The 15,108-nt window shown below is 46.5% G+C and overlaps 1 protein-coding gene across 5 annotated transcripts in view; it reads right to left on the reverse strand.

Annotated features, from left to right (window-relative positions):
* The window catches only part of POMT1 (protein O-mannosyltransferase 1), a 35,681-nt gene that overhangs the window by 1,891 nt on the left and 18,682 nt on the right, over window positions 1-15,108 (reverse strand). For 3 of the 5 annotated variants that reach the window (XM_073640688.1, XM_073640689.1, XM_073640690.1), the window contains exons 7-16: window positions 13,950-14,015; window positions 13,556-13,877; window positions 1,849-1,979; window positions 1,645-1,740; window positions 1,474-1,566; window positions 1,310-1,406; window positions 1,001-1,093; window positions 737-857; window positions 562-659; window positions 353-466 (exon numbers count right to left, since the gene is read on the reverse strand). In XM_073640688.1, the coding sequence (XP_073496789.1) occupies window positions 353-466; window positions 562-659; window positions 737-857; window positions 1,001-1,093; window positions 1,310-1,406; window positions 1,474-1,566; window positions 1,645-1,740; window positions 1,849-1,979; window positions 13,556-13,877; window positions 13,950-14,015 (1,231 nt within the window). The remainder of the gene's footprint in view (window positions 1-352; window positions 467-561; window positions 660-736; window positions 858-1,000; window positions 1,094-1,309; window positions 1,407-1,473; window positions 1,567-1,644; window positions 1,741-1,848; window positions 1,980-13,555; window positions 13,878-13,949; window positions 14,016-15,108) is intronic. The other 2 variants (XM_073640691.1, XM_073640693.1) reach the window with 2 other exon arrangements.

Here is a 15,108-nt window from a genome sequence, read left to right on the forward strand (position 1 = left end):
TGTCATGATCGCGCTGAGCTGAGGAAGCTGCTGGGTCATGTGCACAACACAATCACCGCTGGAACAAAACAACAGCGGACCTGATATTAGAAGGTAAAGTGAACGGTGTCATTCAAAACTACAACTCGTCCCACAAGTAACAAGCACTCGTACGGTGACAGATGAAAGGTAATGGCTCTTGGAATAAAGTGCAAAAACTAAAAACGGCTGCGTCATCATGGGGTTAAACTATAGGGAGAAGTTTGTGGGTGCAGGACAAAGATAACATGAAGTGGGGGCAGAAGCAATTCACAACATCTATTGCCCCCCTCCTCCTCTCCCGGTGACAGTAAATCATGAAACCGCTTCTCACCGTGGTCCTGGGATGGTGCCAGTAAGCGATGCTGGTGTCCAGTGCCACCCAGTCCACAGGGGAGGAGCAGTACTTGTGCTCAGGGCTCTCGCTCCTCATGGTCAGCATCTTCCACTGTGGAGACAGGAAAGGCAATGGCTGCTGTCCAGCCCATAATCTGGGGTCTGCATAAGGTATGCGGCGGATAAACACTTGGCATAGAAAATTACCTGCAGCTCCCAGAAGCGAGCCATGAAGCTGAGGTTCCTCCCAACATCCATCTGTGGTGGTGTGTGCAGCTCCTCCTCTCTCTCCGCCTGCTCCTGACCTGTGGGGACCGGTGATATTCAGGACATTTTGGGACTGGAGCAGATGGGCAGGTCCGGGCCTTGTCTGTGGACTTACTCTTGCCGTATCGATGCTCCTCCACGTTCCAGACCAGGCTCTGATGAGAGCCTTTCGCCATCTTGTCGCCCACAACCTCCAGCTGCCGGAAACCCCAGTCCGGTAAGGTGGAGCCACTGAGCTGCAGCAGATGATGTGCTTATTTAGGGGCTTATTCACACCTCGCAATTGTACAAATTTCCAAATTGAACGAAAAGTATGCAATTTTGGAATATGGGAGTAGCTGTGGCTTGTGAATAAACCTTTCCATGCCACCGTCCTTACCTTCAGTACTGCTGATGTATTCACATGGACCAGCTTCACTTCGGACACGATCGTCTTCCACGTGTCTCCATCAGACTTCCGGTTCTGGATCTCCTGTGAGGAGCAGATGAATGTTACAGACCAGCGCTACGTAAACAAAGCTTCACCATTTTCATGATCTCCATTTGCTATCAGGGTATGGGGACACTTATATTTGGGGGCAGACAACCTGTGTCGTCACAGTGTACCAGTATGACCATGGGCTGGACTGGTTTGCTGCACAGGAACAGTTTTATCCCCTGTGTTCAGGACACCAGAGCTGACACTCACCAACTTCCATAGCGTCTGTGCTGGCATAGAGATATTATAGTCAATGTATCCGGAGATTTCCTGAGCATAGGGAGAGAATGGGGCAGCGACATCGTGCCTGGGGAAGAAATTATGGGTAACACAGTCGCCGAGGACCCCAATGTGCCTCTACAACAGACACGTACGTATTCAGGAAGCGCGCCGTCATGCCATGCAGCAGCTGTACGGTGTCTCCGTGTCGCACGGCGCGGGGTGGCGAGTTGACGACCATGTCCTGTCTGAAGAAGTGATAACACAATAGCTTTGCCCTTCACCTCAGTGACACTCCCCTCCCCCGCAACCCGTCCTGCAATTACCGCGCCGGGTCCTTCACGATCCACCAGTTGTTCACGTCTTTGTAGGGATAGCAAGTGACTTGCTGCTGGTGTGAGCTCCCGCGTCCTCCCTCGTATCTACAGGCGGAAAACGGAGGATCAGAGGGCAGCAACGAGACCACCAATTTTAGAAATATATGTAAGCAGAGAGAATGTACACCGCCAGACTTCTCAGGGAACACTTACATGATGGGGTAGTTGTGCTTGTGCGAGTGCAGCCAGCAGGGCACCGGTTTACCCAGAGTATTCCTGAGTGTGATCTGCGAGCCAAATGCCACCTCCAGCGGCTGACCCTGGGTGATCCGAGACAGGCCGCCCTGCCGAGAAGCGGGAAGTCACATGACACACGTATTGCGTAGCACAAGGACACACCATCTGCCCCGCACATCCCATATCAGCCCCGGAGTCTGGACGGCTCCTAGGAGGAATGTCCCTACTCACTGACAGCTATCAGACGTGTAGGAGACAAACTGCCGCACACTCCTCACTCCCTACAATTCTCAGCTTGCGGATAATGAACGACAACATGATGGTTTACATTAACCCCTTTACCCCCGAGGGTGGTTTGCACGTTAATGACCGGGCCAATTTTTACATTTCTGACCACTGTCACTTTATGAGGTAATTACTCTGGAACGCTTCAACGGATCCCCCTGATTCTGAGATTGTTTTTTCGTGACATATTGTACTTCATGATAGTGGTAACATTTCTTCGATATCACTTGCGTTTATTTGTGAAAAAAAAAAATCGGAAATTTGCTGAAAATTTAGCAATTTTCAAAATTTGAATTTTCATGCCCTTAAATCAGAGAGATATATCACACAAAATAATTAATAAATAACATTTCCCACATGTCTACTTTACATCAGCACAATTTTGGAACCAAAATTTTTTTTTTTAGTAGGGAGCTATAAGGGTTAAAAGTTGACCAGCGATTTCTCATTTTTCCAACAAAATTTACAAAACCATTTTTTTAGGGACCACATCACATTTGAAGTCACTTTGAGAGGTCTTTATGACAGAAAATACCCAAAAGTGACACCATTCTAAAAACTGCACCCCTCAAGGTGCTCAAAACCACATTCAAGAACTTTATTAACCCTTCAGGTGCTTCACAGGAATTTTTGGAATGGGGAAGAAAAAATGAACATTTAACTTTTTTCACAAACATTTTATTTTAGACCCAATTTTTTTTTATTTTTGCAGGGGGTAACAGGAACAAATGGACCCCAAAATTAGTTGTGCAATTTGCCCTGAGCACGCAGATACCCTATACGTGGGGAAAAAAACACTGTTTGGGCACATGGCAGGGTTCGGAAGGGAAGGAGCGCCATTTGACTTTTTGAATGCAAAATTTGCTTGAATAATTAGCGGATGCCATGTTGCATTTGGAGAGCCCCTGATGTGGGGGGTTTCCACTGTTTAGGCACAAGTGACACCATTTTGTAAACTAGACCCCTCAGGGAACATATCTAGCTGTGTGGTAAACACCCTGAACCCCCAGGGGCTTCACAGAAGTTTATAACATGGAGACATGAAAATAAAATTTTCATTTTTCCCACAAAAATGTTTTTCAGCCCCCAGTTTTGCATTTTCATAAGGGTAACAGGAGAAATTGCACCATGCAACTTGTTGTGCAATTTCTCTTGAGTACACCAATACCCCATATGTGGGGAAAATACACTGTTTTGGGTGCACGTCAGAGTTCAGAAGGGAAGGAGCGCTGTGTGACACTTTTTGAACGCAAAATTGGCTGGAATCAAGAGCGGACGCCATGTCACATTTTGGGAGCCCCTGATGCGCCTAAACAGTGAAAACCCCCCACAATTGACTCCATTTTGGAAACTAGACCCCTCAAGGATTTTATCAAGGGGTATAGTGTACATTTTGAACCCAGAGGTATGACATAGAAATTGATAACATTAGGTCATCATATTGAATAAGTTGTCATTAGTCTTGAGCACAAGTGCTCGCTACTTGAGTTTGCATCGGGTACTCGGGTATGCACCATGTATCGCGCGTGCTTGAGTCCCCGCCCCGCATGTTTCACGGTTGTTAGACACCGAAAAAAAACATGTGGGGATCGCTCGTGCATGGCAGACAATCCCAGCAACGTTTTTTTAGGCCGCGAAGCATATGGGGCAGAGACTCGAGCTTGTCACTCGAACACCCGCGATACTCAGTGCATACCCGAGCACCCGATGCAAACTCAAGTAGCAAGCACTTGAGCTCAACACTGGTCGCCATATCGTCATCATTTTTTTTTTCTTTACTTTTGAAAAAATCCCAAACCTAGCCCAACCCCAGCCCCAGCCAAACCCTAGCCCTAGCCAAACCCTAACCCAACCTCTAGCTCAACCCTAACCCTAGCCAAACACTAACCCAATCCTAGCAAAACGCTAACCCTAGCCCTACCCTAGCCCAACCTTAGCCAAATCCTAACCCTAGCCCAACCCTAACCCTACCCTAGCCAAATCCTAACCCTAACTCTAAATAGCTGCAGTGCACAAGAAATAGGCTGAACTGGATGGACGCTTGTCTTTTTTCGGCCTTATAAACTATGTAACTATGTAACTCTAGCCTAACCCTAGCCCATTCCTAACCCTAGCCCAACCCTAGCCCAACCCTAACCCTACCCCTAACTCTAGCCCAACCCTAACCCTAGCCCAACCCTAACCCTACCCCTAACTCTAGCCCAACCCTAACCCTAGCCCAACCCTAACCCTAGCGCAACCCTAGCCCAACCCCAACCCTAGCCCAACCCCAACCCAACCCTAACCCTAGCGCAACTCTACCCTAGCCTTAGCCAAATCCTAACCCTAACCCTACCCTAGCCCTAACCCAACCCTAACCCTACCCTAGCCCTAACTCTAGCTCAACCCTAACCCTAGCCCAACCCTAACCCTAGCGCAACCCTAACCCTAGCGCAACCCTAACCCTAGCGCAACCCTACCCTAGCCTAACCTTAGCCAAATCCTAACTCTAGCCCAACCCTAGCCCAACCCTAACCCTAGCCCAACCCTAACCCTAGCCCAACCCTAACCCTAGCCCAACCCTAACCCTAGCCCTAGAGTTTATTTTTTTAAGCCTTTCCTTGTGCGGTATAAGTGATTAGACGACTTTATTCTTCGGGTCGGTGCGATTACAGCGATACCAGATTCATATTGGGTTTTTATGATTGACAGCTGTCACACACTAAAAGACGCTTTTTTTTTTGCAAAGACTAGTTTTTGCATCACCATATTTTGAGTTTTGAGAGCTATCATTTTTCCATATTTTGGCCGGCAATTATGTAAGGGCTTGTTTTTATTGGTACCATTTTCGGGCACGTGATATTATTTGATCGCTTTCTATTCCGATTTTTGGGAGGCAGAATAAAAAAAAACAATTCAGGAATTGTTTTTTCTTGGGGTTTTTTTTTATGCCGTTCTGCGTGTGGTAAAATTGATAAGGCAGCTTTATTCTTCGGGTCAGTACGTTTACAGCGGTACCACATTTATATCGTTTTTTTATGGTTTGGCGCTTTTACACAATGAAAACTATTTTCTAGAAATCCGAGATTTCTTACCGGTAATCGTATTTTACGGAGACCACGACAGCACCCACTGAGAGAGGGGATCCGCCCGCAAGGACAGGAAACCTATAGATAAAAAGGGGCGGTCTCCCTCGCCTCCTCAGTTGGCTACAGAGAATTTAGGAGGAACCGCCATAACAGCTTAAATTCATGAACATCTTAACTAGCATATCAGAATACTATCACCATAAGTGTGAAAAGCAAATAAACACCTTTTCTAAGTGTAGAACTGGTGAGTAAATAATAATGGGGGAAGGTAAGTGAGTGGGTGCTGTGGTGGTCTCTGTAAAATACGATTACCGGTAAGAAATCTCTGATTTACCTATAGCCCGACAGCACCCACTGAGAGACTTTCAGAGACCATCACCTGGGAGGGACCACAGTATTGAGAACTGATCTCCCAAATTCAAGATCAGAGGAAGAAGACAAATCAAGATGATAGTGTCTGAAAAAGGTGGAAGGTGAGGCCCAGGTTGCCGCCTTACAAATTAAATCTATAGGGACATCAGCTCTCTCAGCCCAGGAGGAAGCCATGGCCTGAGAAGTATAGGCTCTTATGCCATCCGGAGGGCTCTCACCTTTGGCCGAGTAAGCTATGCAGATCGCGTCCTGTATCCATTCGGATAGTGTCCTTTGTGATACCAGACCCCTTTCTGTGACCCTGGAAGGAGACAAACAAGGCTCTACTCTTCCTCTAGGACTGAGTTCTAGCTATGTATTCTAGTACTATTCTCCTAACGTCTAACGTATGGAACCTGTGTTCCTCTGGTGTAGACGGGTTTTCATAAAAGGCGGGTAGACATATCTCCTGGCTCCTATGAAATCTGGAAGCAACCTTTGGTAGATAAGCTGAATCGGGTTTCAGGATTAGCTTGTCCTGAAAGTCTAAAAGGAAGGGGGCATCTATTGAAAGAGCCTGTATATCGCCCACCCTTCTAGCTGACGTTAAGGCTACCAGTAAGGCTGTCTTCATAGTCAGATTTTTGATAGAGGCAGAAGCCAGAGGTTCAAAGAGGGGACCCATCAAAGCGTCTAGTAGAAAGTTTAAGTCCCAGGGTGGAAGTCTGGGTATGTGTACAGGGTCGCTACGCTCACAAGCCTGTATAAACCTGGAGACCCATCTGTCCCCTGCTATACTGCAGTTGTACAATGCACCCAGAGCAGAGATTTGCACTTTTAAAGTGCTGGTAGATAGACCCAGCTCACGCCCCTTCTGTAAATATTCTAGGACAGCTGGGAAAGGCGCTTGGGTAGTAAGGGGGCCTGAATAGAATTGTAGGAATTTTTTCCATACCTTACAGTAGGTTTTTGTAGTAAACTTCTTTCCTATTTTGAAGAAGAGTTGACACTAAAGCTTCAGAGAATCCTCTCTGCCTTAACAGCTGCCTCTGAAATTCCACGCCATCAGATGGAGACCCTCCACTTGAGGGTGACCGAATGGACCCTGAGAGAGCAGCTCCGGACCTGATGGCAGGATCCATGGATCGGTTACGGACATGGCTTTCAGCCACGAAAACCAAGGCCTCCTGGGCCAGAAAGGAGCTATTAGGATCACTCTCACTCTTTCTTCCCTGATCTTTCTGAGGACTATTGGAATCAGACATATTGGGGGAAAGGCATAGGCTAGATCTTAAGACCACCAAGTCTGTAGAGCATCCACTACTTCTGGGTGATCCGATGGCCGTAGTGAAGCAAACCGTTTGCCCTGTCTGTTGCTTCTGGTTGAAAAGAGGTCTATGTCCGGAACCCCCCATAGCCGAACTATTTGCTGAAAAATCTGTTAATTCAAAGCCCACTCCCCTTGGTGTAGAGAAGGCGATTGAGGTAGTCTGCTCTGATATTGTCTATCTCCCTGATGTGCAGGGCTGAGAGGGAGAGGAGATATTTTGAAAATCTCTTCCGCCGTGGACATCAGAGAAGGTGACCGTGTACCTCCCTGGTGATTCAGATAGGCAACTACCGTGATATTGTCGGTGTTTATTCGCACATGGGAATTCCGAAGGATGGGCAGGAATCTAAAGAGGGCATATTTCACTGCCTTTAACTCCTTCAGATTTGAGGAACCTATTGCATCGCTTGTTGTCCACCGCCTCTGGGCTATATGATCGCCTATATAAACTCCCCACCCCGAGGGGCTGGCATCTGTCGTCACCATGTTGTCCGGTGTTATGACCCATGGAACCCCCTTGGACAAATGAGCTGGATCTGTCCACCAACATAGCGAGTCTATTGTGGAAGCTGACAGACGCATCTTCCCTTCTAGGTGTCCCTGCAAAATGTTGTTCGCCTGAGAACCTCGCATTGTAGACCCCTGGAGTGGAATTGTGCCCACTGGACTGCCGGGATACAAGAGGTCAGGGATCCCATCAGGGACATGGCGTCTCTTAAAGACAGTTCTGGGTTGTGCACTACCCGGTGGACCTTGCTTATAATATTCAGTAGTTTTTCTTCCGGTAGAAAACAGTGCCGAGTCATTGAGTCTAGGTGGAGACCCAGAAAACTCTGCAAAGTTGATTGGAGACAGTCTTGATTTTTGCAGGTTTATGATCCTACCCAGATCCTGTAAGGACAATATAATATGGTTTATTCGGGAAGCACATTGAGCAGCAGACTTCCCCACTATTAGGAAGTCATCTAGATATAGGATAACCAGAGTATCCCTTTCTCGCAAATGGGGCATTACTTCTGCAGTCACCTTTGTGAAGATACGTGGAGCCATGGACAGGCCAAACGGCATTGCGGTGAGCTGGAAGTGCCTGACCTGGTCGTCCAAATGCACTGCAACCCTTAGAAACTGTTGATGGTCTTGATGAATAGGAAGACTAGCGGTACTGGCCGCAAATCTGAATAGGAAGATGATAATATGCATCCTTTAGATCCAGGACGGCCATGAAACACCTGGGAAACAGTAGCCGAATAGTAGACTTTATGGATTCCATTTTAAAAGTTTGGGATCTAAGGAAGGAGTTCAATTTCCGTAAGTTAATGATGGTTCCTTTAGGACTATCAGGTTTGGGAACCAGGAATAGAGGGGAATAAAACCCCCTCCCCTCCTGGCCCCCAGGAACCTCTACCAAAACCAGTTTCTTTAATAGACTTCTAACCTCTGCCTCTAAAGCGCATTGCAGGACAGGGTTAGATAAAGAAGTTTGAAGAAAGGAATGCCTAGGGATTCTCTGAAAATCTATTTTCAACCCTGCTGAAATTAGGTCGAGAATTCATCTACTGGATGTGATTCGAGTCCATTTATCATAAAAATATTTTAATCTACCACCACCTAGGGGGTTTGGATTAGTGATACTTCTTCAGTGGTTTCTCCTCGTCAAAACAAAAGAACTAGACACCCTTCTGCTTCAGCTCGGTGGACTCCCATCTGCAGTCTGGCTTTTTCCGTGTAAACGACCGCTTCCTGAAGACCTTCCTATAATTAGGAGCAGATGGTTTAGGGAAGCCTTTCTTGACATCACCAGCCTTTGCCAGAATGTCACTGAGCACAGAGCCAAATAAGTACTCACCCTGGCATGGAATGGAGCACAATTTAGATCTAGCGTGTGCATCCACCTGACATTCTTTTAACCATAAAGCCTGACGAGCAGCGTTAGATAAGCCAGCAGTTCTGGCCGCAAATCTGAGAGAATCAGCTGAAGCATCTGCTAGATAGGCCGCACCACTGCGCAGCTGGGGAACAGAGGCTAACAGGCTATCTCTAGGTGTTCCTGTTTTAATTAGATCCTCCAGTTGATCAATCCATACCAGCAAAGATCTTGCAATGCAGGTACTGGCTATTGCCGGTTTGAAAGCACCTGAAGATGACTCCCAGGCTCGCTTTAGTAACGTTTCCGCTTTTCGTTCTGATGGGTCCTTAAGGAGACCTCCGTCCTCTACGGGTAGTACATTTCTTTTAGAGGAAGAAGCAACAGCCGCATCGACTCTTGGGACCTTGCTCCATCCAGACAGCTGGGTATCATCAAAGGGGTATTTCCATTTTGATGATGAGGGAAGGAACCCACAGGTATCCTGTTTCTCCCACTCCTGTCGCACAAGATCCTTTATTGCGTTAAAAACTGGAAAGGACCTGCGCTTTTTTTGAGACAGGCCTGCAAACATTAATTCCTGAGCTGATTTTGGTTCCCTGAGATCTGTTATATCCATAGTAGAACGAACAGATTTTACTAGGGAGTCTATATCCTGCATAGGGAAACACGATATCCCCTCATCGGATGATGACGATGATTGGGAGGATTCTAATAATTCCCTCCTCCTGTATCTCTAGCACGGATTCAGACCCGGAATTATATGCTTTCTGGCTAGCCTTCTGTTTCTCAGGCTTATGCACTTTATTAAGGATATTCCTGATTTCTTCTCTAATAAATGACTTTAGGTCCGCATTACGGACAAGAGTTTCCTTGTCCAGGGTCTGAGAGATGCAAGTCTGACATAAACATTTGAGATAATCATCAGGGATGGGCTGCATACACAAAGCACACTCTTTATGTCTATTCTTGGACGGCTTCTTTTTAGCCTAAGGGCATATAGAAAAGAAGGGGGATTCAGCTCACCAGGTGATCACATAGATACACTCACCATCTGAAGCTTGTCAATGGGATACCGTCTCTGGAGGTGGAGGCACAGAGCTGGATTTGGAGGGCTTCGACTGATGGCACTGCTCACTCCTGCTGGTGGTATTGCTGCCTTTAGGGTGACCACCATCGCTGCTCCTGGCGCTGGCTTTGTGCTGCCTTTGCGCTGTTTAGCCACTTGCGGGAGCTCCTCCGCATCTCCGGGGGAAGACATAGTGAAGCATAGGGTGTGCTAGGACGCAAGCCCATTTCATCTGTAGGCAGCGCCCCGATCCTTCCCGCCGTCTGATGCACCTCCCCAGTCCCCCCGGAAGTCAATCCACTACTTCCGGGTTATCGGGCGCATCATCAGGCCAGCGCACATACGCAATCAAGCACCCGGAACCGGCCTGCACGATGCGCAGGGCGGCCGATGCCCACACCCTTCATCCTCCAGATGTATGCAGGGAGATCCTCTGCACCTCGCCCACGCGACCCATGGCAGTACCACCCGGACTAAGGTATCATGCCATCCTTCCCAGCGGAGGAGGGGGGGGGCTTTGAGTCTGACAGGCAGGGCTCCCCCGACGCTGCAACTGGAGACCCGGACTCTGCCGTCCTCGCAGGTACCGCACAGAGGCATCAGGTTCCCATAAGGACAGGAAACCAACTGAGGAGGCAAGGGGGACCGCCCCTTTTTACTTGTAGGTTTCCTGTCCTTGTGGGCAGATCCCCTCTCTCAGTGGGTGCTGTTGTGGCGATAAGAAAAAAAGAATTTTTTTGTATCGCTTTATTCTGAGAGCTATAACTTTATTTTTCGGATGATGGGGCTCTATGGCGGCTTGTATTTTTGCGGGACCAGATGACGTTTTCAGCGGTACCATTTTTATTTACATTCGTCTTTTTGATTGCGTGTTATTCCACTTTTTGTTTGGCGGTATGAAGATAAAGCATTGTTTTTTTGCTTTGTTTTTTTTTTTTTTTTTTTTACCGTGTTCACTAAAGGAGCTAACTAGTGGGACAGTTTTATAGGTCAGGTCGTTCCAGACGCGGCAATACCAAATACAGTACAGACCAAAAGTTTGGACACACCTTCTCATTTAAAGAAATTTCCGTATTTTCATGACTTTGAAAATTGTACATTCACACTGAAGGCATCAAAACTATGAATTAACACATGTGGAATTATATACTTAACAAAAAAGTGTGAAACAACTGAAAATATATCTTATATTCTAGGTTCTTCAAAGTAGCCGCCTTTTCCTTTGATGACTGCTTTGCACACTCTTGGCATTCTCTTGATGAGCTTCAAGAGGTAGTCACCGGAAATGGTCTTCCAACAATCTTGAAGGAGTTCCCAGAGATGCTTAGCACTTGTTGACCCTTTTGCCTTCACTCTGCGGTCCAGCTCACCCCAAACCATCTCGATTGGGTTCAGGTCTGGTGACTGTGGAGGCCAGGTCATCTGGCGTAGCACCCCATCACTCTCTGTCTTGGTCAAATAGCCCTTACAAAGCCTGGAGGTCTGTTTGGACTCATTGTCCTGTTGAAAAATAAATGATGGTCCAACTAAACGCAAACCGGATGGAATAGCATGCCGCTGCAAGATGCTGTGGTAGCCATGATGGTTCAGTATGCCTTGAATTTTGAATAAATCCCCAACAGTGTCACCAGCAAAGCACCCCCACACCATCACACCTCCTCCTCCATGCTTCACGGTGGGAACCAGGCATGTAGAGTCCATCCGTTCACCTTTTCTGCGTCGCACAAAGACACGGTGGTTGGAACCAAAGATCTCAAATTTGGACTCACCAGACCAAAGCACAGATTTCCACTGGTCTAATGTCCATTCCTTGTGTTCTTTAGCCCAAACAAGTCTCTTCTGCTTGTTGCCTGTCCTTAGCAGTGGCTTCCTAGCAGCTATTTTACCATGAAGGCCTGCTGCACAAAGTCTCCTCTTAACAGTTGTTGAAGAGATGTGTCTGCTGCTAGAACTCTGTGTGGCATTGACCTGGTCTCTAATCTGAGCTGCTGTTAACCTGCGATTTCTGAGGCTGGTGACTCGGATAAACTTATCCTCAGAAGCAGAGGTGACTCTTGGTCTTCCTTTCCTGGGGCGGTCCTCATGTGAGCCAGTTTCTTTGTAGAGCTTGATGGTTTTTGCAACTGCACTTGGGGACACTTTCAATGTTTGCCCAATTTTTTGGACTGACTGACCTTCATTTCTTAAAGTAATGATGGCCACTCGTTTTTCTTTACTTAGCTGCTTTTTTCTTGCCATAATACAAATTCTAACAGTCTATTCAGTAGGACTATCAGCTGTGTATCCACCAGACTTCTGCACAACACAACTGATGGTCCCAACCCCATTTATAAGGCAAGAAATCCCACTTATTAAACCTGACAGGGCACACCTGTGAAGTGAAGACCATTTCCAGTGACTACCTCTTGAAGCTCATCAAGAAAATGCCAAGAGTGTGCAAAGCAGTCATCAAAGCAAAAGGTGGCTACTTTGAAGAACATAGAATATAAGACATATTTTCAGTTGTTTCACACTTTTTTGTTAAGTATATAATTCCACATGTGTTAATTCATAGTTTTGATGCCTTCAGTGTGAATGTACAATTTTCAAAGTCATGAAAATACAGAAAAATCTTTAAATGAGGTGTGTCCAAACTTTTGGTCTGTACTGTATGTGTACTTTTATTTTATTTTTTTTTTCATAATAAATAAATATTATGGGTACAATATATTTTTATTTTTTGGGGATTATTTTTTTAATTCTTTTTTTTATAATTTTACAATTTTTTTTATTTATTTTTTTCCCACTTTCCTACACTTTTTTTTTTTTAACTTTTACACATTGTCCCACTATGGGACTTTCACTTTTTGCAGCCAGCTCAGCTGTATAGCATGGAGAGCAGAAGCTCCCTGTGTCATGCAGCCTGTCAGCGCTGCACAGGCAGACATTACTTTGATCATGCACTGCGCATAACCAAAGTAACTTCCTGCATCCTGGTGACCCGGATGTTATCATGACGACATCGGGTCGTCATGACAACATCCGAGAGCCGCCGTAGACATTGCTGGACTCTGGAGAGGAGGGGAGTACCGGTGCTTACCTCCCCCCTTGCTCCCGCAATGCTGCAATCGACTTTGATTGCAGCATTGCGGGGGTTAATGTGCTGGGAGCGGTGCGGGACTGCTCCTGGCACATAGCAGCGGGTGTCAGCTGTGACAATCAGCTGACACCCGGTGGCGATCGCCCCGCACCGCTTGTGTTCGGGCGCGATCGCATTATGCGTAATAGTACGTAGCGTGTCCATAAGTCCCAGGGCGCAGCTACGTCCTATTACTGACTTGGTCGGAAAGGGGTTAAAGAGTTTCCAAAAGGAAATAAAGTAATTCGAAATTACAGAGTATTCCCATATTGGATGACATATATGGTGCATCTAAAGGATGTGCTATAAATGTCCGACTGGTGCGGGTCCCAATGGTGAGATTTACACATCTCAGTAATAAGGCCCCTGCCACAATGTGAGAGGTGTGCAGCTGTCCATTCTCTCCTATGGGAGTTCTGCAGATAACAGAGTGTGCATTATATCCTGTATTATACTCCAGAGCTGCACTCATTGTTCTGCTGGTGCAGTCACTGTGTACATACATTACTCATCCTGTACTGATCCGGAGTTATATCTTGTATTGTACTCCAGAGCTGTGCTCACTATTCAGCCATAATGCGTAATTCAGACATGTTACCTCCAGACTGGACTGGAATGCGCTGCTCATGATGTGGTCGTGGGGTCCGGAGTGAGACAGTATTGACAGGTGTATGTAGAACATCCCCAGGTACAGGAACATGGGGAGTAGCAGCAAAGCCAGGCCGCGCGCACCTAAATAACAAAGCACCAGCACCTGCATACAGAAAAAACGTCCTGGGGGTCTGCACTCACAATGCATCAGGAAGAGAGCAAACATGTAACTTACATTAGACAGTTTCCGGTCACCGAGCAGCTGCCAACCGTGCACTCCTGCGAGGGCCAAAATCAGGAGGTAGGAGAACAAGCCCACGTACTTCACTCTGAGGATGAGATAGGAACATCAGAGACGTGAATCATGAGCTGGAGAGAACGAGGAGAATCCTGACACTTACCCCACTGCACAGGAGCCGGAGACACCAGTCAGGACCAACCACAACCACCAGCGAGCGGAGAACGGACTGCAGAGGGAAGACTCAGCGTTAGTGTCTCCGACAGCCTGAAATAAGCCCAATCTCCTACTACATTGTAACCTGTAGTCAGATCTACAACCCAGACACATATTGAGTGCAACTCCGGAGCATAATACAGGATAAGTAATGTATGTACACAGTGACTCACATCAGCAGAATAGTAAGTGAAGCTATGGAGTATAATACAGGATGTAACTCAGGATCAGTACAGGATAAGTAATGTAATGTATGTACACAGTGACTGCACCAGCAGAATAGTGAGTGCAGCTCTGGAGTATAATACAGGATGTAACTCAGGATCAGTACAGGATCAGTAATGTAATGTATGTACACAGTGATAGCACCAGAAGAATAGTGAGTGCAGCTCTGGAGTATAATACAGGATGTAACTCAGGATCAGTACAGGATAAGTAATGTATGTACACAGTGACTGCACCTGCAGAATAGTGAGTGCAGCTCTGGAGTATAATACAGGATGTAACTCAGGATCAGTACAGGATAAGTAATGTATGTACACAGTGACTCCACCAGCAGAATAGTGAGTGCAGCTCTGGAGTATAATACAGGATGTAACTCAGGATCAGTACAGGATCAGTAATGTAATGTATGTACACAGTGACTGCACCAGCAGAATAGTGAGTGCAGCTCTGGAGTATAATACAGGATGTAACTCAGGATCAGTACAGGATCAGTAATGTAATGTATGTACACAGTGACTCCACCAGCAGAATAGTGAGTGTAGCTCTGGAGTATAATACAGGATGTAACTCAGGATCAATAATATAATGTATGTACACAGTGACTGCACCAGCAGAATAGTGAGTGCAGCTCTGGGGTATAATACAGGATGTAACTCAGGATCAGTACAGGATAAGTAATGCAATATATGGACACAGTGACTGCACCAGGAGAATAGTGAGTGCAGCTCTGGAGTATAATACGGGATGTAACTCAGGATCAGTATAGGATCAGTAATGTATGTACACAGTGACTGCACCAGCAGAATAGTGAGTGCAGCTCTGGAGTATAATACAGGATGTAACTCAGGATCAGTACAGGATAAGTAATGTAATGTATATAC

The sequence above is a fragment of the Phyllobates terribilis genome, unplaced genomic scaffold, assembly GCF_046119375.1.
Source record: "Phyllobates terribilis strain yellow unplaced genomic scaffold, ASM4611937v1 Scaffold_7__3_contigs__length_470593459, whole genome shotgun sequence".
Lineage (NCBI taxonomy): Eukaryota > Metazoa > Chordata > Amphibia > Anura > Dendrobatidae > Phyllobates > Phyllobates terribilis.